The sequence below is a fragment of the Triturus cristatus genome, chromosome 1_1, assembly GCF_964204655.1.
Source record: "Triturus cristatus chromosome 1_1, aTriCri1.1, whole genome shotgun sequence".
NCBI lineage: Eukaryota > Metazoa > Chordata > Amphibia > Caudata > Salamandridae > Triturus > Triturus cristatus.
This window is the reverse complement of record NC_140579.1, coordinates 425,550,222-425,576,091: the sequence shown is the minus strand read 5'-3', so window position 1 is coordinate 425,576,091 and position 25,870 is coordinate 425,550,222. Positions and strand designations below refer to the sequence as shown.

General features: G+C 47.5%; 1 protein-coding gene across 1 annotated transcript in view; it reads right to left on the bottom strand.

The window, feature by feature from the left end:
* LOC146870357 (C-type mannose receptor 2-like) overlaps positions 1-25,870 on the bottom strand; it is a 937,589-nt gene that overhangs the window by 267,368 nt on the left and 644,351 nt on the right. The window contains 1 exon segment of the mRNA XM_085640508.1: positions 21,295-21,433. Coding sequence (XP_085496634.1) covers positions 21,295-21,433 — 139 coding nt within the window.

Here is a 25,870-nt window from a genome sequence, read left to right as displayed (position 1 = left end):
TACAGATTGGTAATGGGGTTGATTAATTGATCTATTCTATTGCAAGCCTGCTTTTCTTTGGCTTGCCAGGCCAAGAGCTTTCCTGTGTATTCGCTCTCCTCATAGATCCTCTGGGCATAGAGATTACTATTAGTTTCACCTAGGTCATAGTAAAAATCCCTCATCCTGCTCTTAGCCTCGTTAAATTTTTGCCCCGAGTATGTCGATCTGACCCTATAGTGTTCTTGGGTTGCCTCCGTGAGATCAGTTTGAAGTTTTATTTTCTCCTCCTTTCTTGCCCTCTGCTTTGGTATTTCTTTAGATGTTATTAACCCACGCAGAGTGGCCTTAAATGCGTCCCAAATCGTATGTATTGGGGCAGTGCTTCTATTATGTGTAAAAAACTGCTCGATAAATTCTTCAATGTCTGCACACCATTGAGGATCAAGGAGGTTAAGATTATTAAAAAACCATCTTCTAGCAGGGCGTATATCTTGTAATCCCAGCTTTACCTCCATGGAAACTGCCGCATGATCAGAGAAAGCATTAGACAAATGTGCGTAATTATATAACTCTAAATCATGAGAGGTTAAAAAAAAATCTCATCTAGATGCAGAGTTATACTTTGCTGAATGGCATGAATATTCTCGTTTAAGAGGATTAGAGAATCGCCAATGGTCCATGATATCAAGGTGCACTGTAGACACTTTAATACCAGAATTTAGGCAAATATATAACCCATCCCCAAAGAGGTATTTGGGAATATACATATTGGATAATCTGGAAGATCTGTTTTCATTAAACTTTTCACCTTTGCTAAAAAAGGTTGGGTCTCTCTTAGATCGTTGGAATTTATTACCCCTGTCTTTAATGGGACGAGCAGCATTAATACGAATGTCGGTTCTACCTCTTTTTAATTTTTTATTCGATGCTGCACCTTGTGCAATCCAGGTCTCTTTTTTTAAAAAAAGTGGACACCCTGATTTCCTCTTTTCTCTGGGCCAAAAAATCTCCTAGGCTTGCACGCAACACTTTATACCTTCCTTCTGCACAAGGAGAACTGTCCCTCCCAAATATTAGAGATTACTACTTTGCATCCTTTGCACATCACAGTTTTAGGGGTTTTTTTTCCAGACACTAACGAGGCAGACAATTTTTTTATGAAGATGCTGTCAGAAGTAAAAATATCTGATCCGATTAGAATCACGAAAGATCCAAAGAAAGTTCGTTATAAGTCCCTCCAGTGGATTTTCAAACAGAAAACTCAGTTTTTGAAATTTTACTCTATTCCTAGAATAAGTAATACAACGGATTTGAACAACTTTAACTTGGGAGAAGAGGGAGTCATGGACAGTAAAACAATAAATCTCTGGAAAGAAAATGGCTTTGTAAAGATTGAAGACTTCCTTACCGGAAATAGGTGGAAGTCATGGGATGAAATTTCCAGACAGGCACATCTCTCTTATTCCACCTTGAATTGGTCTTTCTGTATGCTCAATCCAAGGCTTAGAGAGTTGGATATAGGAAATCTATACCATAAAGAAATCATCTCGACAGCTCTGAATAATAAAATTCAAAAAAAGATGAGTATTTGGATTAAATTATTAAAAGAGGACAAAGGGCAGGAATCCTCCAGTAGGATCATTGAGAGGTGGAAGAAGAGGGAAAATATTGAAATCAACCAGTACGTATGGGATAAGATAAACAAATTTAATAAAACAATTTTCCACGGCGCCAATTTTAGACGCATGCAATTTTATAATAAATGGTTGATTTATAGAACTCCTTATCTCCACAGTATCCTCCCCCTAGTTGCCGATAAATGTTTCCGGTGTGAGGAGAAAGGGAACTGGAAACATATTGTCTGGGAATGTCCAAAAATCCAGCCATTCTGAAAGGAAATTGAAAAATACCATTCCCTGGAGCTTAAAGCCATTATAATCTTTGACGACTTAGTTCCTGTACTAGGCTGCTCTATGAGCCACACTCCATTTGACGAGTCCCTTTTCATAGCCTCTTTAATAGCCAGATCCCTTATTTTGCAGTCCTGGAAAACCGATCAAGTACCAACCTTTCAGGCTTGGAAGGCAAAATTATTACGAATCCAGGGCAGGGAAAGGAAATACGCACTGAGATCAGGGGCACTTAAGAAATATGAGAAGTTCTGGAGGGTGTTTGAAACCTAGTTTTTTTGTTTTTTTTTATCTTCTGACAGCATTTAACATTTTTAAAAATGTTCAATTTTTAACTATATTATCTTAACTAACAATCGGCTAGATTGTTTCTTCTTATGCACTTTGCACTTTATAATTAAGATCTGAATCGTTGAATCTATTTTTACACTTTGCACTTTATAATTAAGTTCTGAATTGATGAAATTTGAAAATATTTTTGTACCAACATGCTCCGTACCGTATTAATTAATTCTATTACAAATGTGTTCTGTATCGATTGATTTTGTTTTTATGAACTCTCAATAAAAAGATTTTTTAAAAAAAACTTTCAGTGCGCCTCCTGACAGCTTCTTTGCCTTTGTGCCCATGTCCATAATTCAGCGCCGAAGCACAGGCAAAGAGATTCCCTTATTTGCGTGTGGCCCCATGCAAATGAGGGAGCACCCTCTTAAATAGCGCTGGGGCTACATGTGAGCCAGTGTTATCTGTTTTACAAAAGGGCAGCACAAGCGTCTGTGGCCCCTTCTGAAATACCATAGGGCCCTGAGATCGCACAAAACGGGTGCATATGCCCTTTGAGTCCCTGGGTACTTTCTGTAATACAGCCCCAGGTACCTCCAGATGCCAGCCTATAACCAAACCTCCTCCCTCCCACTATATATGCCAAAAGGAATATGCTACTTACCAGTATGCATCTGTTCTTGGCATGTAGAGCTGCAGATCTACACACTTTTGCATAGATTGCCATCTGGTGTTGGACCCGGATGTTTGCAGTTTGTTTTTCCTCTCGGAAAGTCTTTGGAAGTCACGAGGTCTGTGACTCCTCCCTTGGTTCGTATTGCGCATGGGCTTCGGCTCCATCCTCAGATTGTTTTTCGCCAACAGGGAAAGATGGAGCGTAGTAATAACAGTGAAGAAACCCATGTGTGTTGTATCTAAATAAGATAGACTGGAACAGATACAGGTAGCCGGGTGGGCGTGTGTAGATCTGCAGCTCTACATGCCAAGAACAGATGCATACTGGTAAGTAGCATATTCCGTTCGAGGCATATGAGCTGCAGATTACACACTTTTGCATGGACTATATAGCAGTTCCCAACCTTAGCGGCGACCACCGGTATCTGTTGCAGTGGTTTGAAATAGTGTTTTTAGTACAGCCTGGCAGACACTAGCTTGTTGCTTGGTTTGCACATCTACACAGTAATGTTTAGTGAAAGTTTGCGTTGTTGACCATGTAGCTGCCTTGCAGATATCATCTAATGGGATATTCCCTAGAAAAGCCATAGAAGCCCCTATCTTTCTTGTAGAGGGGGCTTTAGGGGGAACAGATATCGTGCGTTTTGCTTTGTGGTAGCAAATCTGTATGCATTTTACAATCCACCTAGCTATCCCTGATTTAGAGATGGGGTTGCCTTTATGATGTGGAGAGAAAGAGACAAACAGTTGCTTTGTCTTTCTGAAAGGTTGTGTTCTCTGGATATAGTAAAGGGTGCCGCTCGGAGGCTTGGACATTACTTTTGCCACTGCCAGAAACACTGTGATCTGCCCGGAGGACCTTACCGTGGGGAATTAGAGGGACGAGTGTTTGCTTCTTCATCGCCAATTCTGCTCGCGGGACTGCGAGGAACAGCGGGCCTTGCGCTCAATCACTGCCTGCAGCTGGGGCCTCTTCCCCACCCCTCCCCCCTGCGGAACATAACGCCTCGCGACCCCCGCTTCGCGGGGGCCGCTCGGAGGCTTGGACATTACTTTTGCCACTGCCAGAAACACTGTGATCTGCCCGGAGGACCTTACCGTGGGGAATTAGAGGGACGAGTGTTTGCTTCTTCATCGCCAATTCTGCTCGCGGGACTGCGAGGAACAGCGGGCCTTGCGCTCAATCACTGCCTGCAGCTGGGGCCTCTTCCCCACCCCTCCCCCCTGCGGAACATAACGCCTCGCGACCCCCGCTTCGCGGGGGCCGCTCGGAGGCTTGGACATTACTTTTGCCACTGCCAGAAACACTGTGATCTGCCCGGAGGACCTTACCGTGGGGAATTAGAGGGACGAGTGTTTGCTTCTTCATCGGCAATTCTGCTCGCGGGACTGCGAGGACCAGCGAGCCTTGTCCTCAATCACTGCCTGCAGCTGGGGCCTCTTCCCGACCCCTCCCCCCTGCGGAACATAACGCCTCGCGGCCCCCGCTTCGCGGGCGCCGCTCGGAGGCTTGGACATTACTTTTGGCACTGCCAGAAACACTGTGATCTGCCCGGAGGACCTTACCGTGGGGAATTAGAGGGACGAGTGTTTGATTTTTTATCGCCAATTCTGCTCGCGGGACTGCGAGGACCAGCGGGCCTTGCGCTCAATCACTGCCTGCAGCTGGGGCCTCTTCCCGACACCTCCCCCTGACTTCTATATTTTGATACGCCCACATACGCGTAAGCAGGACGCGAGCGGGGCACAGACCGGGGCGAAGCCCGGGCAAAGGGTGGGCCCTCTAAGGCCCTCAGAGGCCGAGTGAGGCCGGGCAGGGCCCGGTCATTTCAATTGTTACTTATATTCCTGCGTTCATCCGTACTCCCCGACATCATTACTGTTATGGCTCAGAGCCCCGATAAAGCCACTCTTGAAAAGCAGGGGGGTTTGATAAATGGTTCTCTTGACAAATATTTTACAAGGGTCCAGCCGGATGAGGTCAGGGAAAAAATACTGGCCAAGCGCAGGACAGAGCGTCGTCGCTCAGTTGAAAGTTTAAAACTTAGGGCTCCCGAAGTCTCCACACTCCAGGCACTTCCCCGGGTTGGAGGTAGACCTAATGATAATGATGATCTTCCTACGCAGGAGAGTGTTCCATTTTTGTTACGGGATTGCACTCCTACACATTGTGCCCCTATTGACCAGGATACAAGCGATACTCCCCTTTACAGTTTTATTAGTATACCCGTTGTCTCAAATACACATATCCCTATTTGTGGTAAACCGGCTAGGAAGAAACCTAAGAAATCTGAAGTGGTTAAGATTCATGGCCCACCACCAAGTAAAATAAGACGTAAGAAGGGGGGGGGGGGGGGGGGGGGGGGGGCTGGTTAAATCTAAGATTAGCCACTCTGATTTTGGCAAGCATACAAAGTCGGCTGCTAGTACTATACTGGGGAAAGTAGTTGTACCAGCAATTATGCCTAATTCGGCACTCCCTTCTCCATTTATAGGCCAAGAACCGGATGTGAACATCATCGAGTTACTTTCTACCCCTGCTGAATCGCTGCTGATGGCAGCCCCCTCTGCTGCTCAACAAGACAATCTGGGCCATTTGATTAGGTCTTTCATCTTGCCCATTATGGAGAGTTTAAAGAGGGTGTAGAAAAGACTTGCGGATATAGAATCCGTTATAAGCAGGAAGGTCGATCCGGTCAAGGCTCAGGTGAATGTGGCTGTCCCCCCTACCCCCATTGACCCACTACCTACTATTGATGCACCCAAAGTCACACCCCAATTCATTAAAGCTACACCCCAGCCCACTATTCAGATAGCTCTTAACCATCAAAGGTTATTACCCCCTAGGATTGTAAATACTTCGGTCGAGAATCCAGCTAGTGACCTCTTGGGGGGAAGAGCAAAGGCACCCACAGGGAACAAGTGGGAAGAGTGGGGAAGTAATAGTTACAACAGGGCTTTAGTGAACAATGGGCCGCAAGTAGAACTACCCCCAGAAGCTGTGCCCCTTGTGGTTGTTTTGACGGGGGTGCCAACACTGGTAGATAACAAAAGAGAAGGGTTCACCCAGCTGAAAAACAAAATTATGCACTGGCTCAGTATACATAGACCAATCACAAAGAACATCAACGGTGAGATAATGCACGTTAGGCGACTCCCCTGGTTGGGTGGTAGATGTAAAGACATCGAGGGAGATATAGTTGTAGTAAATTTTAGAGACCCACGTGCAGTTGATTATATACTGAACTGGCCTACGGGAAATGGTAACAACTGTATCATCCCCCGTGCCTTGACATATTTCTATCCTAGATCCCTGGTGTTCCCTTTATCCCATATAAGTAAACAGGCTCCAATTTATACAAACCTCCCAACAGCACCCATTACTAGGCAATTGGCACACCGCCCCTACACAGCTCCTGCTGTTGATACCTTTGGGTGGAACATCGTACCCCCTAGACTTAACAGAAATACCAACAGGAGAATGGACCATCTGAGACCCTTTACTCCCTTGGAGGTAGAGAACAGGTTTGATGCGTTCACCGGTATGGATGAATGCGATTGAAGATTACAGGCAACGCTGGGCATGGGGGGCCGTTCAGGCGCCGCTAGCCCAGTGGGCAGTGATTGTGAGATTCATACAGAGGCCATTAGTTCTGATATTGGGAACAAGGTCCCAACGGTAGTAAATAGATTTGATATTGGCGGGATCGCAACCACCACTCAACCTCAGTCTTTGGGGTACAGTGTCGATGGCTGTCTACCGCCAAAATCCATATGCCAATTAGAAGCTACTAACGATCCTATCCCATGTGTGCTGGGTGGGAACAAGGGGGTTAATCCTGACTCGTTTGCAACAGGTAATGAGGCTATCCATTTGGTATCTTGGAATGTGGCTGGATTGCAAAAAAAGATGGCTCTCCTAGAATGGAATGCATTCATCGAGAAGTTCGATGTATGTATGTTCCAAGAAACTTGGGGTTTGCTTCCAGTACACAAATCCGGTTACGCAACCTTTTTCCTGCCCGCTCAATGTTGTGGGAAGGGCAGACCAGCAGGGGGTTTACATGTTTGGGTAAAAATTGAATTGAACTGGGATGTTTCTACCCATGATTCAGCGAGTAGGGACATTCAACACCTCTCATTCGCAGGACAAAAAAAGGGCAGCAGGATAGATTTATTTAATATCTATTCTAGAGGGACCCCGGGGGATACAACCTCAAGTACAGTAACGACTTTAGAACAGGCACTAGCCAACTGCCTCCCAACCTCCAAAATTATTGTGGGCGGGGATTTTAATTGTACATTTGAAACCCTTAGTGGGTATGACCCTTTGGGTATTGAGGAGGAGGACTCTAGATGGTCCATCCCGGCCCTGACACTAGCCCCAATTAAATAATGGTCATCAAAGGTAATTCAGATCAATGCCCTTACAGCGGAACATAATTTAAGAGCACTAAATGGCAGGACACCTTCTGACCGCGCTGGAGCGATGACCTTTAATAGGCTTAGTGGTCCGTCTAGAATTGATTATATTCTATTGGATGTCACACTCTGGTGTGATCTAATAGATATGGAGGTGGTACCTTCGCAGGATAGCGATCATAACCCCCTATGTATGAAGTTAAGGTGGGGTAAACGAAAAGGTTGTGAGAAGAACGCCCCCCTGAGGACAACCAACGAGGTTGTCCCATATAATGGTAATCGTAGGCTGAAATGGGACAAGGTTCAATCCCAGGTCGATAATCTGGCAAGGATTAGGGCGCATGTAGTAGATCTGACTATGGAGTTGGCGGATCTTGAATTGGGAACAGGTAGTGCCCAGGGTCCGCCATTCGCACTGGCTTACAAAAATACAATAGAGGAAGTAGGGAAGGAATATGCTACTTACCAGTATGCATCTGTTCTTGGCATGTAGAGCTGCAGAGTTGTACACTTAGCATAGATCGCCATCTGGTGTTGGGCCCGGATGGTTGCAGTTTGTTTTTGTTCTTTGGACAGTCTTTGGAAGTCACGAGTTCGGTGACTCCTCCTTCGGTCCGTACTGCGCATGGGCTTCGGCTCCATCCTCAGATTGTTTTTCGCCAACAGGGAAATGATGGAGCGTAGTAATAACAGTGAGAAACCCATGTGTGTTGTATCTAAATAAGATGGACTGGAACGGATACAGGTAGCCGGGGAGGCGGGTGGGCGTGTACAACTCTGCAGCTCTACATGCCAAGAACAGATGCATACTGGTAAGTAGCATATTCCGTTCGAGGCATATGAGCTGCAGATTGTACACTTAGCATAGATTATATAGCAGTACCTAACCTTAGCGGCGACCACCGGTATCCGTTGCAGCGGTTTGAAATAGTGTCTTTAGTACAGCCTGGCCCACACTAGCTTGTTGCTTGGAATGCACGTCTACACAGTAATGTTTTGTGAAGGTGTGCGGTGTTGACCATGTGGCTGCTTTGCAGATGTCATCTAAGGGTATGTTCCCTAGAAAAGCCATAGAAGCCCCTAACTTTCTAGTAGAGTGGGCTTTAGGTGGAACAGATAATGTTCTTTTTGCCTTTTGATAGCAAATTTGTATGCACTTTACAATCCACCTAGCTATCCCTGATTTAGAGATGGGGTTGCCTTTATGCGGTGGAGAGAAGGAAACAAACAATTGTTTAGTTTTCCTGAAAGGTTGTGTTCTCTGTATGTAGTACAGTAAAGCCCTCTTAACATCAAGTGTATGTAGAGCCCTTTCCGCAACAGATTGAGGTTGCGAGAAAAAAAACAGGTAATTCCACCGATTGATTGAGATGGAAGGGGGAAATGACCTTGGGCAGAAACTTTGGATTTGTACGAAGTATCACTTTGCTGTGATGTATTTGTAAGAAGGGTTCCTGTATAGTGAACGCTTGTATTTCACTAACCCTTCTAAAGGAAGTGATAGCCACTAGAAAAGCTGTTTTCCAGGTGAGGAACTGTAGCTCGCATTTATGCAGTGGTTCGAAGGGTGGACCCATTAGCCTTGTAAGAACTACATTTAGATTCCATACAGGAGAAGGCGGTGCCCTGGGTGGAATTATGCGTTTAAGGCCTTCCATAAAGGCTTTAATAGCAGGCACCCTGAACAGCGACAAATGCTGTCTGTTTTGCAGGTAAGCAGCAATCGCTGCTAGGTGTAAGCGTATGGAAGAGTATGCCAGGTTACACCTTTGAAGATGGAGCAGATAGCATATAATGTGTTGTATGGATGCATCTAAAGGGTTGATTGTATTGTTACGGCAGTAAACAACAAATCTCTTCCACTTTGCGGCATAGCATGCTCGAGTGGCAGGACGTCTGGCTTCCTTGATAATATTCATGCAGTCAGGGGGGAAGGTTAAGGTACCCAAATTCTAAGATTTCAGGAGCCAGATCGCAAGGTTGAGCTGCGCTGGGTCCAGGTGTCTGATTTCTCCATGGTTCTGAGTTAGGAGGCATGGGGACAGGTGCAGTTTTTGATGTGGTACCACTGATAGTTGTAATAGTGTGGTGTACCACGGCTGCCTGGCCCATGTTGGGGCTACCAGAATGAGCGTGAGGGAGTGCTGTTGCAGTTTCCTGACCACCAATGGAATTAGTGGGAGAGGTGGAAAGGCGTATGCAAATCTGCCTGACCAGTTCATCCATATCGCATTGCCTTTGGACAACGGGTGTGGGTATCTGGCGGCGAAGCTTGGGCATTTTTTGTTTTCGTGGGTGGCGAAGAGGTCTATCTGAGGATGCCCCCACTTGTGGAAGAATGGGCGAAGAACTTGTGGATGCAGTTCCCATTCGTGTAGTTGTTGCGTTTGTCTGCTGAGCAGATCTGCCATGGTGTTTTGTACGCCTGGGACGTGCTGTGCCAGGAGAAAGATGTTTTGAGGAATTGCCCATCTCCATATGCTCTGGGCTAAGCAGGAGAGCTGGGGAGAGTGTGTCCCCCCTGTTTTTGAATATAATACATTGCAGTCATATTGTCTGTGCGAATGAGGACTGCTTTGGCTGAAATCTGTTTTTGAAAGGATTTTAGGGCTAGAAAGATCGCCAAGAGCTCCAGATGGTTGATGTGGAGCGACTTTTGCTGTGGCGTCCATAGACCTTGCATTGTGAGGTGTAGGAGGTGCGCTCCCCAGCCGGAGAGCGATGCGTCCGCTGTTAGAATCACCTGAGGAACCGGGTCCAGGAACGGCCGCCCTTTGGAAAGGTTTGTGGTGTTCCACCACTGCAGAGAGTGATGGGTGCGGCCGTCCACCAACACCAGATCCGTCAGCTGTCCTTGGGCCTGGTTCCACTGTTGTGCTAGGCACTCTTGGAGTGGACGCATGTGGAGTCTTGCATGGGGCACTATGAAGATGCAAGATGCCATCATCCCTATGAGCTTCATAAACACTCTCGCTGGGAGAGAGTGCTGAGGAAGGAACGTTTGGCGCAAGGCTTGTATGCTTGCGATTCTGGCTGAGTTTGGATAGGCAATACCTTTGGAGGTGTCTATAGTGGCCCCGAGATATTGCTTTGTGTGAGATGGTACGAGGTGGGACTTTTGGTAGTTCACCGTGAAGCCTAGCTGGTGGAGCAGTTGGATGGTGCTGTTTGTATGTTGCACACATTGGTTGTAGGACGCGGCTTTTATCAGCCAGTCGTCTAAGTAAGGGAAGACGTGAATATGTTGACGTCTGAGGTGTGCTGCTACTACTGCTAGGCATTTGGTAAACACCCGTGGTGCGGTGGTGACCCCGAAGGGGAGAACTGTGAACTGGTAATGTTGACCGTCCACCACAAACCTGAGGTACTTCCTGTGAGAAGGGTGTATTGGAATGTGAAAGTATGCGTCTTTCAGATCCAAGGTAGTGAGAAAGTCTCCCTGACAGAGGAGCGGGAGGACTTGTTGTAGGGTGACCATGTGGAAATGGTCTGAATGTATGTATGCATTTAGAGGCCGGAGGTCCAGAATGGGCCTCAGGGTCCCGTCTTTCTTTGGTATTAGGAAATACAGAGAGTAGACCCCTAGATTTTGCTGATTGACGGGGACCTGCTCTATAGCGTGTTTTTGGAGGAGGGAGAGCACCTCCTGTTTGAGCAGTGTGGAATGTTCTTGAGACATTGGATGGTGCCTTGGTGGGATATTGGGTGGGGTAGATGTTAGCTCGAGACAGTACCCTGACCGAATAATTTGGGTCACCCATTTGTCCGATGTTATGGATTCCCAGGCGTGGATAAAGTGTTGTAGTCTGCCCCCGACCGGAGTGGGATGGTCTGGGGGGAGCGGAGGGAAGTCATTGTGCAGGCGGGGTGGCAGAACGGGTGGTGTTAGTTTTGCCCCTGCCCTTATTGTTGTTGCCCCTGTATCCACCCCTTTGGTAGCCCTTCGAGAAGGTATTTTGAGGAGGGGACTTGTAGGAGGTAGAGGCGCTATTGGTGGAGTAGCCTCTGCCTGTGCTACGAAAGGATGAACGCCGAAAGGAGCGTTTAGGGGTCTGTGATTGTAATGCCCCCATAGACTTTGCTGTGTCCGTGTCCTTTTTCATTTTTTCTAATGCTTCGTCTACCTTTGGCCCAAAGAGATTTTGTTGGTCAAAGGGGTGATTTAGTATGGATGCCTGGACTTCTGGCTTGAACCCTGAGATCCTGAGCCAGGCATGATGACGAAGCAGGACACTAGTATTTATGGCTCTAGAAGCAGTGTCCGCTGCATCGAGGGCACATTTAATGGAGGTGTTAGTAATGAGCTTTCCCTCCTGTATCAGGTCATGAGCTTTACGTTTGTGTTTTTCCGGGAGGTGCTGCATAAGAGCCTCAAGCTCATCGTAGTGTGCTCTGTCATAACGCGCAAACAGCGCTTGTGTATTCGCAATGCGCCAGATGTTCGCGGCTTGCGAGGCAGTGCGTTTACCAGACGCATCTAGGAGTTTCGATTCCTTATCTGGCGGTGGGGCCTCACCTGAGGACTGGGAGTTAGACCGCTTTCTAGCTGTGGACACAACTAGGGAATCTAAGGGAGCAGGGCCCTTAATGTATGTAGGGTCTGTGGGTGCCGCCTTGTACTTTTTTTCTATTCCAGGGTTTTATGACGCTGGCCCTGACAGGGTCTTTGAACACCTTTGCAGCATGCTCGGTGACACCCTTAAGCATGGGCAAGATGGCTGTGGACTTATCCTGAATATCAAATGTATCCAGTAAGAAGTCGTCTTCCACTGGTTCACTATGCAGTTCCACCCCATGGTAGTGTGCTGCTCTCTGCACTAAGTGGTGAAACCCTAGTGAGTCCTCTGGGGGAGATGGCCTGGATGGGTAGAGGTCATCTTGAGGCACATCCGGTATGTCAGGGTTTTGGTAATCTTCCCATGGGTCTGGGGTCCCCGGTGGTGTGGGGTCCATTGGGGCGTCCGCCGGGTCATAATCTGGATTCCCGTAATCCGGATCTGGGGACGGGGTCGGGGAATGATGAGGCAAGGGTGGCAGAGACCTGGGAGGGAGAGGAGGTGGAAGAGGTGGAGGAGGAGGAGGAGGAGGTGTAGGAGGTGGTGGGGAGGGTACTCTGAAAGGAGATGTGGCAGAGTCCTTCCGCTTGGGCGGTGGAGGAGGAGCTGGTGTGTCAAGACGTCTTTTCTTGATAGTCAAAGTTAATAGCCCAGAGATTGGATCCTTTGATAAGGTCTTTTGATAAGGATCTGGTGTAAAAAGGTCCGGTGGCGCCGAATCGTCCGCTGGCGCCGATGTTTTCGGAGCCGAGGACTTGGGTGGTTTCTCTGCGCCATGCCTTTTTGGAACCTCCGGTTTTTTCGGCGTCGAGGTAGGCTTCGGCACCGGAGCGTCGGTGCCGAGGGATTTGTGCTTGTGTTTCGTCGGCACCGAAAGTCCAGGCTTCGGCACCGGTGGCTTCGGAGTCGAGCTGGGCGTCACTTTCTTCGGTGCCGAACGGTGTTTATCGGCACCAGGCGTCGGCTGGCTCGAGCCCGAGCTGCCGTGAGACTTGTGATGCTTCGACACTGGGCCCGAAGGTGGGGTGATAGAAGCTGCGTGTTTGGTTTTACCCAGGCCTGCAGGTGAGGGTGTAACCTGAGTCTCTTTGGTTTTGGGCGCGGGGGTGGGAGGGGGTAGAGTACTCACGACCCTCTGCGCCGGTGTGATGTCCTCCAGGTCGGAGTCGTCGGCCTCGGAAGCGCTGACGACGTCTTCCTCCTGCTCGGTGTGTTGTTGCCCCGAAGCTCCGGTGTCGTCTCCGAAGATGTCCGGTGGAGCCGCGGTCGATGAGTGCGCCGTGGTGCGTCGAGCTCTTCGATCCCGGATGGTCTTTTTTGATCGAAAAGACTTGCAGGCGGGGCAGTCTCTAGCCTCGTGTTCTGGAGAGAGGCAAAGGTTACACACCTGATGGAAGTCGGTGTGGGGAAATTTAGACCCACATTTTGGGCACTTTTTGAACGGAGTCCTTTCCATCGGCCGGGACCGGAGTCGAGGAGGGCCCGAAGGCCGGTGCCGATGTGTGGAATGGAGAAAAGTGCCTCTTCGAGAGATGAAGATAGATGAAGAAACTCGAAGAACGAGGATTTTCCGTCGAGGCTGGAACCATAGAAGTTCGAAGCCGGAGCACGAAGTATCACATCCGAGCCCGATGGCGGAAAAAAACAATCTGAGGATGGAGCCGAAGCCCATGCGCAGTACGGACCGAAGGAGGAGTCACCGAACTCGTGACTTCCAAAGACTGTCCAAAGAACAAAAACAAACTGCAAACATCCGGGCCCAACACCAGATGGCGATCTATGCTAAGTGTACAATCTGCAGCTCATATGCCTCGAACATATTTTTTAATCCAGGGTATAAACGGAAGTTTGAGAAAAAAAACGCCCAAAACCAGCAACCCTTGGTACTCGGACCAGTGCAAGGTAAAAAGGAAAGAGATAACAATTGCCCTGCGTAAAAAGAGTCAATCCCTAGTGAGAGCAGCAAGGAAGGATTATGCAAAGGCACTGGTGCTGGCCAAACGAGAGTGGGAGGAACAATACTGGCAGGATCTTAAATGTGCTTCTAAAAGGACGAATTCATCGTTGTTCTGGGAATTGATTAATAAGGCTAGGCAGCGTAACACGCCACCAATAGTTAATCATATAACAAGCCAACAATGGTATTGCCATTTTTCTGCACTGTATGGTGGGATAGAAGCGACCCGCTCTTCTCCCCCTGATCCAGTTAGTAGGGACCCTTCTTTATTGATGTTTGAAGAACCTTTTTTGGCTTCCGAGGTGGTATTGGCCATTAGTCACTTGACCCCGAAGAAGGCTGCTGGCCCTGATGGGATACCAGGGGATCTCCTTCTGGAAGAACCAGTAGCTTGGGCTAAACTTATTGCCCAAATAATAAATCTGATTTCTAAGGGATATCCCGTGCCAGACTCGTGGAAGGGAGCAGAGGTGATAACTGTGTTCAAGATGGGTGCCAAACACGACCCTGCCAACTACAGACCGATCAGTCTGATTGACGTGATCCAGAAGTTGGTTGGCAGGGTCATTATCATGAGGGTGGGTGTCTGGATGGAAGAGGAGCACGTTCTGTCTCACTTCCAAGCTGGGTTTCGACAAAAGGTGGGCACGATGGACCAGGTCTTCCGCTTCTTTGCGATCTATTGGAAGTCAGTAACCATCAATAAAGGTAGTTTATACCTGGCATTCATAGACTTCAGGATGGCGTTCGACCTGGTCCCCCGTGCAAGGCTGTGGGAAATTTTTAGAGAAGATGGGCATCCCAGGACCACTTTTGGGTTTTATTGTGAAACTCCACGAGGGGAATTATGCGAGGATTAGATGGGGCACCCAAGGACAACTGACAGAGAGGGTACCCGTGAGGAGGGGAGTACGCCAGGGATGTGTTATGGCACCGACCCTGTTCTCTCTCTTTGTGAATGGAGTGGTGGACCATCTGAGAGAGGATTCGGCAGATGCGCCATCCCTGGCAGGGGAAAAAACACCTACCCTATTCTTCGCGGATGAAACCATTTTGATCTCTAAAACCCCCACAGGCCTCCAAAAGCTCCTGAACCTTTTTAGTGCGTTCTGTACCGACAGAGGTCTTACTATCAATACCTCTAAAACAAAGCTTATGGCCTTATCACCCTCTAATAGATTCAGGACTAATCTCTTGCTCAATGGTGAGCCTTTGGAGTTGGTAGATTCCTTTGATTATTTGGGTGTAAGGGTTAATAGTCGGATGAGTTGGAAAGACCACTTGGCCAAAATGTTACTAAACTATAAAAGAGTCTCAGGGGCGGTCCTGAGAGAACACCGGGAGTCCATGAGTAAACCTGTGGCACCGACTCTCGCAATCTATGAGGGCCAAGTATTACCGTCCGCCCTATACGGCTCCGAACTATGGGGGTTCGAGAATACATCGGAGCTAGTCACGTCTGAAAACAAGTTCTTGAGAGATCTGGTAGCCCTTCCTGCTTCTACTCCGTTAATCCCATTACGGTTAGATTTGGGCAGGCGCCCTTTTAATGACCTAGTGCGCCTGCGCCCATTACTCTTTTGGGTTCGTTTGCGAAGGACCCGGGAGCTTCAAAATTATGCAGCTGCTATAGACGAACTTATTTTGCTTAACACAGGTAATAATATTACGTGGTTGAGCAATCTGAGGCAGTTGGTTGTGCTATTGGGTTTGAGCGAATCATGGAAGAGCCAAACACCGCCTCCCAAGCTAGTGATTAAGAAGCTGTATTGGGACTGGGTCCAGAAGGAGACCTCATGTAGAGGTGTAGAGGGCCCTCTAACTGAGCGGTTCTTGGTGTTCAAATGGACAAGGAAACTTGAACCGTTTTTGGACTTTATAGAGAAACCCCTGGATAGATCACTCTACCTAAAGGTTAGGTTCGGGATTCTTCTGGTGAATGATTTCACCTCTGGGTGGAATAACCAGGGTGGCTCATTGAAAGCTTGCCCGGGCTGTGCAGCCCCTAATGAGTCCGTGGCGCATTTCTTCTTTGCCTGTCCAGCATACAGGGTAGCCAGGAGGACATGGTTAAAGCCACTATGTAAGGGGCTGGGCCTTAGATGTCACAAAATGGCCCTGTGGGTTCTTTGCACCGACACGACCTCCACTGCCATGGTGTGCGGAGTAGCTAAATACTTGGGCAGTGCATGGTTGATACGCATGAGGCGTACCAAGGCCCTCCCTCATCCCACCTAATCGCTAGAAGGCACCCTGATAGGAAGTTCCCATGATATCTGATAGTGTTTTTATGTATTTTTTACTAAATTAGTAAAAGTGAAGCATGTGTTGTTGCTTGTATTTAAGGATTGGTGGGTTCCCGTTTTTATTTTTTACTGTATTGTAAAAATTGTACACTTTTATGATGATTTTTTTATCGAATAAAGTATTACTACTACTAAAAAAAATATAGTAAAGCAAGGCCCTTTTAACATCCAGTGTGTGTAGAGCCCTTTCTGCAACAGTTTGAGGTTGCGAAAAGAAAACCGGTAATTCTACCGATTGGTTTAGATGAAAGGGTGAGATGAGTTTGGGTAGGAATTTTGGGTTGGTACGGAGGACAACCTTGTTCGGGTGCATTTGGAGAAAAGGTTCTTGTATAGTAAGTGCTTGTATCTCACTGACCCTTCTAAGGGAGGTGATGGCTACAAGGAAAGCTGTTTTCCATGTGAGGAATTGCAGTTCGCATTTATGCAAAGGTTCGAAAGACGGTCCCATTAGCCTTGTGAGAACTATATTTATGTTCCACACAGGTGAGGGTGGCACTCTGGGGGGAATTATTCGTTTTAGGCCTTCCATGAAGGCTTTAATGGCAGGCACTCTGAAAAGTGATAGGTGCTGTCTGTTTTGTAGGTAAGCTGCAATTGATGCGAGGTGTATCTACAAAGTTACATCTTTGTAGATGGAGTAAGTAGCATATGATATGCTGTATGGATGTGTCTAGAGGGTTGATTGTGTTATGGCAATAAACAACAAATCTTTTCCACTTGGCAGCATAGCAGGCTCTAGTGGTAGGGTGTCTAGCTTCTCTGATAACGTTCATACAGTCGGGGGGAAGGTTAAGGTATCCTAATTCTAGGATCTCAGGAGCCAGATCGCAAGGTTGAGCTGAGCTTGGTCCAGGTGTCTGATCTCTCTATGGTTCTGGGTTAGGAGGCATGATGAGAGGTGCAACTTTTGGTGTGGCACTACCGAGAGTTCCTGCAGCGTAGTGTACCACGGTTGTCCGGCCCATGTTGGAGCTACTAGAATCAGTGTGAGGGAGTGCTGTTGTAGCTTTCGCACCACTAATGGAATTAGTGGGAGAGGTGGAAAGGCTACGCAAATTTGCCTGACCAGTTCATCCATATCGCATTGCCTTTGGACAATGGGTGTGGGTATCTGGCGGCGAAGTTTGGGCATTTTTTGTTTTCGTGGGTGGCGAATATGTCTATCTGTGGATGCCCCCACATCTGAAAGAACGGGTGAAGAACCTGCGGGTGAAGTTCCCACTCGTGGATCTGCTGCGTCTGTCTGCTGAGCAGATCTGCAATGGTGTTTTGGAGTCCTGGGACATGCTGGGCTAGGAGAAAGATTTTGAGTGGAATTGCCCATCTCCATATGCTCTGTGCTAGTTGAGAGAGCTGTGGAGAGTGTGTGCCGCCTTGTTTTTGAATGTAGTACATGGCGGTCATGTTGTCTGTGCGAATAAGGACTGCCTTGCCTAAAATCTGTGTGTGAAAGGATTTTAGGACTAGAAAGATTGCCAGTAACTCCAGACGGTTGATGTGGAGTAACTTTTGTTGCGGCGTCCATGTGCCCTGCACTGTGAGGTGTAGTAGATGAGCTTCCCAGCCGGAGAGCGATGCGTCTGTTGTCAGGATTATTTGTGGAACCGGGTCCAGGAACGATCGACCTCTGGAAAGATTGGTGGTGTTCCACCACTGCAAAGAGCGATGGGTGCGACCGTCTACCAACACCAGATCTGTTAGTTGCCCCTGGGCCTGGTTCCATTGGCGCGCTAAGCACTGTTGGAGTGGACGCATCTGAAGTCTTGCATGAGGCACTATGAAAATACAAGAGGCCATTATCCCTATCAGTTGCATAAACACTCTTGCTGGGAGGGAGTGTTGAAGTATGAATTTTTGACGCAAAGCCTGAATGCTTGCAATCCTGGCCGGATTGGGGTAGGCTATGGCTTTTGAGGTGTCTATGGTGGCACCGAGGTAATGCTTTATGTGGGATGGTGTTAGCTGGGACTTTTGGTGGTTCACCGTGAAGCCTAGTTGGTGAAGTAGTTGGATTGTAGTGGCGGTGTGGTGTACACATTGGTTGTAGGACGCAGCTTTTATCAGCCAGTCGTCCAAATATGGGAAGACGTGAATGTGCTGTCTTCTGAGATGTGCCGCCACTACCGCTAGGCACTTGGTGAATACCCTTGGTGCTGTTGTGACCCCGAATGGGAGCACCTTGAACTGGTAGTGTTGCCCGTCCACTACAAATCGGAGGTACTTTCTGTGGGCATGGTGTACTATAATGTGAAAGTATGCGTCTTTCAAGTCCAGTGTGGTGAGAAAGTCGTTCTGGGAGAGGAGCGGAAGTACCTGCTGAAGTGTTACCATGTGAAAATGGTCCGAATGTATGTATGTGTTTAGAGTTCGGAGATCTAAGATAGGTCGTAGAGTCTCGTCTCTTTTTGGTATCAGAAAATATAGGGAGTAGACCCCTATATTTTGCTGATCGGGGGGGACCTGTTCTATTGCCTGTTTTTGTAGGAGGGAGATTACCTCCTGTTTTAGTAACATGGAATGTTCTTGTGACATTGGGCGTTGCCTGGGTGGAATGTTGGGGGGGTAGATGTGAGTTCTAGGTAGTACCCTGAACAAATAATTTGGGTCACCCATCTGTCTGATGTGATGGACTCCCAGACGTGAAGGAAATTTTGTAGTCTGCCCCCGACCAGAGTGGGATGGTCTGGAGGGAGCAGGGGAAAGTCATTGGGTAGGCGGTGTGGCAGAGCGGGCGGTATTTGTTTTGCTTCTGCCTTTATTGCTATTGCCTCTATAGCCGCTTCTTTGATAACCCCTTGTGAAGGTGGATTGAGGAGGGGATTTGTAGGACGTGGACGCGCTATCTGAGGAGTAGCCTCTGCCCGTGCCCCGAAAGGAAGAGCGGCGAAAGGAGCGCCTAGGAGGGTGTGACTGTAGGGCTCCCATAGATTTCGCCGTATCTGTGTCTTTCTTCATCTTCTCGAGGGCCTTATCTACCTTTGGACCGAATAAATGTTCTTGATTAAATGGAGGGTTTAATATGGAGGCTTGTACCTCAGGTTTAAAGCCTGAAACTCTCAGCCAAGCGTGGCGACGGAGGAGGACACTAGTGTTAATGGCCCTGGAGGCTGTGTCTGCTGCGTCTAAGGCACAGCGTATAGAGGTGTTAGTTATGGTCTTACCCTCTTGAATTAATTCATTGGCCCTATTTTTGTATTTTTCTGGGAGATGGTGCATGATGGTTTCTAGTTCATCATAATGCGCTCTGTCGTATCTGGCCAATAGCGCTTGAGTGTTGTTGATACGCCATATATTGGCTGCCTGTGACGCAGTGCGTTTTCCTGATGCGTCCAGGAGCTTTGACTCTGTCAGGCGGTGGTGCTTCGCCTGACGCCTGGGAATTTGATCTCTTCCTTGCAGTGGATACCACTAGGGAATCCAGTGGCGCTGGCCCCTTGATGTAGGCAGGATCTGTGGGGGCAGCTTTATACTTCTTCTCTATGCGTGGGTTGAGGACCCTAGCCCTGACTGGGTCTTTAAAAACCTCTGGCGCATGTTTTATTACCCCTTTGAGCATAGGTAGTATAGAAGTAGACCTATGTGCAGTGTCAAAGGTATCTAGGAGAAAATCTTCCTCTACTGGGTCAGTGTGTAGCTCTACCCCGTGGTAATGTGCCGCCCTCTGAAGGAGGTGGTGAAAACCTAATGAGTCTTCTGGTGGAGATGGCCTGGGTGGATAAAGGTCATCTTGTGGGACATCTGGAATGTCTGGATTATTATAATCATCCCATGGGTCTGGGGATCCTGTAGGGGTGGGGTCTAGTGGCACATGTGCTGGGTCGTAGTATGGGTCCCCCTGATCATCATGGTCTGGAGACAGGGTCGGAGAGCGATGAGGCAGGGGTGGAGAAGGCGGAGGGGGCAGAGGTGGAGAGGGTGGAGGAGGTGGGGAAGGCACTCTGAAAGGGGAGGTAGCAAAGTCTTTCCTCTTTGGAGGTGGAGGTGGAGCTGGTTTGTCCAAATGTCTCTTTTTAGAAGACAGTGCCAAATGTCCAGTTTTTGGATTCTTGGTAAGTGTCTTTTGCAAAGGATCCGGTGTAAATAGTTCTTGCGACACTGGCTGTTCGGTCGGCGCCGAAGTTTTCGGGGCCGATGGCTTTTTAGGCTTGTCTGTGCCGTGCTTTTTTGGAACCTCCGATTTTTTGGTCGGCGCCGAGGCAGGCTTCGGCGCGGGAGTGTCGGTGCCGAGGGCCTTATGATGTTTGGTCGGCACCGAGAGGCTGGGTTTCGACACCGAGGGCTTTGGTGCGGAGCTCGGTGTCGAGGTAGAGGCCGAGCTCTTCTTCGGTGCCGAAGTGTGTTTATCTGCACCGCTGGCAGGCTGGCTCGAGCCCGAGCCGCCGGAAGGCTTATTAGGCTTCTTTACCGGGCCCGAAGGTGGGGTGTTCGAAGCAGTGTCTTTGGTCTTGCCTAGGCCCGGATGCGAAGGCGTGACCGAAGCCTTTTTGGGTGTTGGCGCGGGTGTGGGAGGGGGTATTTTACTCACAACCCTCTGCGCCGGGGTGATGTCCTCCACATCCGAGTCATCGGCTTCGGAAGCACTGATTAGGTCCTCTTCGGTGTGCTGCTGTCCCGGAGCTTCGATGTCGTCCTCAAGTCGAGGAGTGAGCCATTTTTCGTCTGGCCCTTCGATCTCGAATAGTCTTTTTGGATCTAAAAGACTTGCAGGCGGGACAGTCTCGAGCCTCGTGTTCAGGGGAGAGGCAGAGGTTGCACACCTAATGAAGATCGGTGTGGGGGAATTTGGACCCACATAGAGGGCACTTCTTGAATGGAGTTCTTTCCATCAGCCGGGACCGGAGCCTGGATAGGCCCGAAGGCCGCCGCCGATGATTGGAATCGAAGGTGTGTCGAAGAAGAAGGTGATTGAGGAGATCAGGATCTGAACAATACCGCCAAGAGCGAGGATTCCGCTTCGATCGTCGAACTGGAATGTTCAGAACCGGAGTGCGAAGTATTACATCCGAGCCCGATGGCGGAAAAAAACAATCTGAGGATGGAGCCGAAGCCCATGCGCAATACGAACCAAGGGAGGAGTCACCGATCTTGTGACTTCCAAAGACTTTCCAAGAGGAAAAACAAACTGCAAACATCCGGGCCCAACACCAGATGGCGATCTATGCAAAAGTGTGTAATCTGCAGCTCATATGCCTCGAACATACCTTTAGGTATCTTGCAGATCCAGTCCACCTGGGCATCACAGTGCATGGCCACCCACTGCAGTTTCACCCGTTCCAGAATCACACAGCGCCGGATGTCGTCGTCATCATGGCTACTGCTGTCAAAGTTATGGTAGGAGTACTGGAGGAAAAGAAAAATTGCTAGTGTGGTTGAGATCAGAAACAACACATTTAATTTCAGAATATTTTATTAATTTCATTCAAGAACCAACATAACAAGGTGAGCAGTCAGTCATATTAGTACATTCTCATATAACAAATGGGAGTCATACTACAGAAAAAAAAAACAGTTGTTACAATGGGCATATCACATTGTCCCTTCATGGTGCAAATGCACTAAAGGTACAGAGTATTGATAATATGGCAGGCGACTAGGGTTTAGGCCCTTAGTATAAACTCAATAGAGGGAAGGAAAGGAAAAAATAAAAAATAACAAGAAAGTAACAACAATAGCAGACAGTGGTTTGAAGAGTAAGACAGCAAACCACACGAAGCTACGTTGTTGAGCAATTAATATAGGTGAGTTATACTTCTAGCTGAAGATAATGACAAGAAAGAAAGAAAGAAGGAAGGAAAGAAAGAAAGAAAGAAATGGGTGTCGCTAGACTAAGGTGTAATGAGAAATGTTCTTAACGGTTTTATTTTGTTGAAGTACTCATCTAGTTTGTTCTGTATGTGCCTTGGGGGACTGTTGAGCCATGATATGTTCAGCTCCTCTTATGTATCTAAACCACTCCCACCATGCATTAGCAAAGGATTTCTCCAGATTCCAATTGGCTAGAATAGTTTTATGTGCAAGGAGTAACAAAAGGTCAAGTAACAAGAGTTCACTCCTCCCTAAACCACTTGAGTCCATGCATAGAGAAGGCCCTAGAACTGTGTTGTTGAAGTATTTATGTGGTATGAAGTTTAAAATATCGTGAATAAAGGAATATATTTTAAAACAACATTTCCAAATTAGCGCGCCTTCAAAATCAGATGTGCAAGGTTGCCAGGGCTTGATTTACAACTCCAATAATATTTATCTGATAAAAGTCCTAATTTCAGAGTTTTTTAGGGGTCCAGAATGATCTATATAGGAGAAATTTGGTGTGGGCTTAATTAGGTGTAACCTTTTTCATAAATGTGTTCAACCAATTTGGTGAGCATTCAAGGGCATCGCGTTTTCTACTCGCCATTCCGACACTCGACATTCTTGCTTAGAATTCAGTATAGTAGAAGATGATAGCTGCAATAATTTATAGGTTTTGGAGACAAGGGGACCTTGTTTCTGATTTTATTGATAAAATGAATACATGTGGGGTCTTGATAAGTGGAGGACTGGATTTTAGAAATAGTTACCTCTATTCTGAGAGAATCGTAAAAGTCTGCATTGTCAAGACCATATATATATTTAGGATTAGCAACAGTCAGGATATATTTTTTGCATTAGCTAAATCTCTAATGAGAAAAATACCTTTGCTACTTCATTTTTCTTTTACAGATTGGATCTTATCAGTTGTATTCTTTCTATTTAACCAAAGGGAGGAGGGTTAGAGTTGAGAAGGGTAATGGTTGAAAAATGTGAATTTATTTTTAATAGAACTTCCCTAGTGCAAGTTTAAATTGTATTTTTTAATAGAGGATTGTTTATGTGGACAGTAAGTACAGCTTAAAGCGATAGGTCTTCCAATAACAATTTTCCGGAGTGATCTAGGAAGGGGTGTTCGCCTCGTCATCAAGAAATGAATACATACCTTGATTAAATTAGAAGACTGATTTAAATCTTGTAAAGTCTGTGAGGTTTACACCACCCATGTCGTTGAGAAATCTGATTAAATCAAGCTTGCATACCTTTGTTTGCTGGGTTGATCACAGGAAAGCTCATCAGGCTTGGTCTCCTGCCTAAGCAGCAATTTGTCTCCCACCAGGTCACGCCCCCACCATCGAAACAACACATTTTAATCCAGACCGATAGAACACTGTACAGAGCTCTCTCTTGTGTAGCAGTCATCTTATGATGTTGTAAAAACCCTACCAGCTTTTGCCTGTGTCTACGTACATTTAATATGTTGTCTAAGAATAACCTTCAAATTCTGCTCAGTTTATAAAATCTATGAAGATGTGGGATACTCCTACACAAAAGAAGCTAATGATGTTGGGAAGTAGAGAGACAACAAGGGCATTCTTAAGGACAGTAAGGTGGAGAATGAGTGTGACTTGGTAGGAAAGACCCCCTTTTTAACATGGTCACCCCCCACTTTTTGCCTGGTATTTGATGTGATTTCAACTGGAAGTGCACTGGATCCCTGTTAACCAGGTCCCCAGTGCCAGATCTCTTTTCCAAAACTGTACAATTGTCTACCCCAATATCTTTAGCACTCTCTGTAAGTCCTTAGTAAAGGGTGCTCCGGCACCTAGGGCATTAGGTACTAAAGAAAGGTCTCTAAGGGCTGCAGCATGAATTGTGCCACCCTAAGAGACCCCTCACCAAACACTTGCAAGATTGTCACTTCAGTCTGCGTGTTTTGGGGCAGACAAAAGTGAAAACACGACATGACACACATCCCTGTGTGCCATGTCCACTAACACTGCAAGTAGTATTTGCAAGTAACCCCAACCAGCAGGCTTTATATCCCTAAGGCAGGGTACTTATTATTATATGTGTGGGCATACCTGCATGAGCAGATATAACCCTGGGCTGGTTAGTTCAATTACTGCCAGTGCAAGTGAACAAGGAAGCCATTTTAAAGCATGAGCTAAACACTGGTGAAAACGAGTTCCCCAGTTACATGATGACTTCACTGAAAATAGGGATGATTGGTATTAATTATCTCGTAATAATAAACCCACGCTGATTCCAGTGTTGGATTTATTTATACATGCACCCAAAGGGCACCTTAGAAGTGCCCCCTGGAAACCTAACAGTTCCTGGTGTGTTGGCTGACTGGTTTCTGCCAGCCTGCTACCAGAGACGAGTTTCTGACCCCCACGGGTGAGAGCCTTGATCTTTGAAGGTCAGAAACAAAGTCTGTTCAGGAAGAGGGTGACAACACCCCCCTCCCACAGGATGACCTACTGATTAGCATTCCAAGGCAGGGGAGCTTCAAAGAAGCGAATGCATTTGAAATGAGAGTCTGGCTCCCCTCACAGGAGAGGTAGCAGACCTCTTTTGTCCAGAACTCTTAGGCACCTGGACAGATGAGAAGATTAGCTAGCCAGGTAGGTGTGCCACCCCCCTGGCTAGTACCCCTAAGGTTCCAGGTGCATCAAAAAATCAGATCCTGCCGACCTAAAAGATGAAGACTGACATAAAGAGTCGCAAAAGCAAGTACAGAAGACCCAGCAGCTGACTTGGCGCAAACCCTGCCAACCTGCCTGCTGACTTCGACAACTGCACCAAAAGAGGACTTGTCCAGCAGCTGCTAAGTCTCCAAAACCTGGGAGACCTGCCAGCACTTCACCCAGGAACCAAGAACTCCCATGAGACAGTGGAACTGTCCCCTGTATCCTGCAGACTCCCAAAGAAGAACAATAAGGACTCCAGAACAACCAGAATCCGATGACGCCAATCACCACTGCACTCGAGCCCCCCAGCCTGTGTTGAAGTGGGCTGGTGTCAGCGTGGTCCCCAAGCCCTCAAGATACAGATTCCACTGTGAATTTGTCACTCGTGAACTTTCAGACACTGCCTGCAGTCTCTTTGTGCAGGCCCCCTCAACCACGAGTGTTGCCGGACGAAGACACCCAACACCCCAAAGACCCTTTCCACTCGGCTGCCCCGGCCCGAGGATAAGAGGACCAAAGGTGTCCCCATGTCTCCCAACATCGTAAGACGCTAAGCCACTCACTGGACTGACCCCTCAGTCTCTCCATGCAGCATCTTCGTGACCGGACTGCTCCCCATTGTATTGCATTGGGAACCCAATGCTGTTTGCACCACTACACCCAGCTGCCCTAGTGCCGATGGAGGTGACCTCCTGGTGCTGCCTTGGAACTTGACCCTTACTCAACTTCAATCCAAGAGACTGGTCCCGTACGTCACTGCAGGTAACTGGTATGCTGTATTTGTTTTTCTTCCCATAGGATAACATTGAAGGCTCCAAGAATTCAACTTTTTTAATATAAAAGAATTTCTAAAGGAAAAACTTACTTACCTGATCGCATTGATTCTTGTGCCTGAATATATATAAAGATACCTGTTATTTTTTATAAATTGGTGTGGATCTCCTTATTGAGTCGTGTGTTTCATTTACTGACCCACAGACCTGGAAATTCCACCCTCTGCCCTGGGGCACATTTGGCACCAAAGCAGGTGGAATAATTACATAGTAAGAAGACGTGTTCAATTACATGGTGGGTTACCTGAAGTGAACAACGAAAGAAGGGTTTCAACATCTCGGATTTGGAGAAACTAGGAACTCTGGGTCAGGAATATGCCCACTCCTCGCAGGAAGTAGTCATATAGGGGGTGTAGTCCCCCTGACACAAGGAACTGAGATTAATCTACTGGGAACCAAAGAAGTACTAAGAAGAGCCGACATCGCAAGAACTGTGGACAAGCTCTGAAATTGGCGCC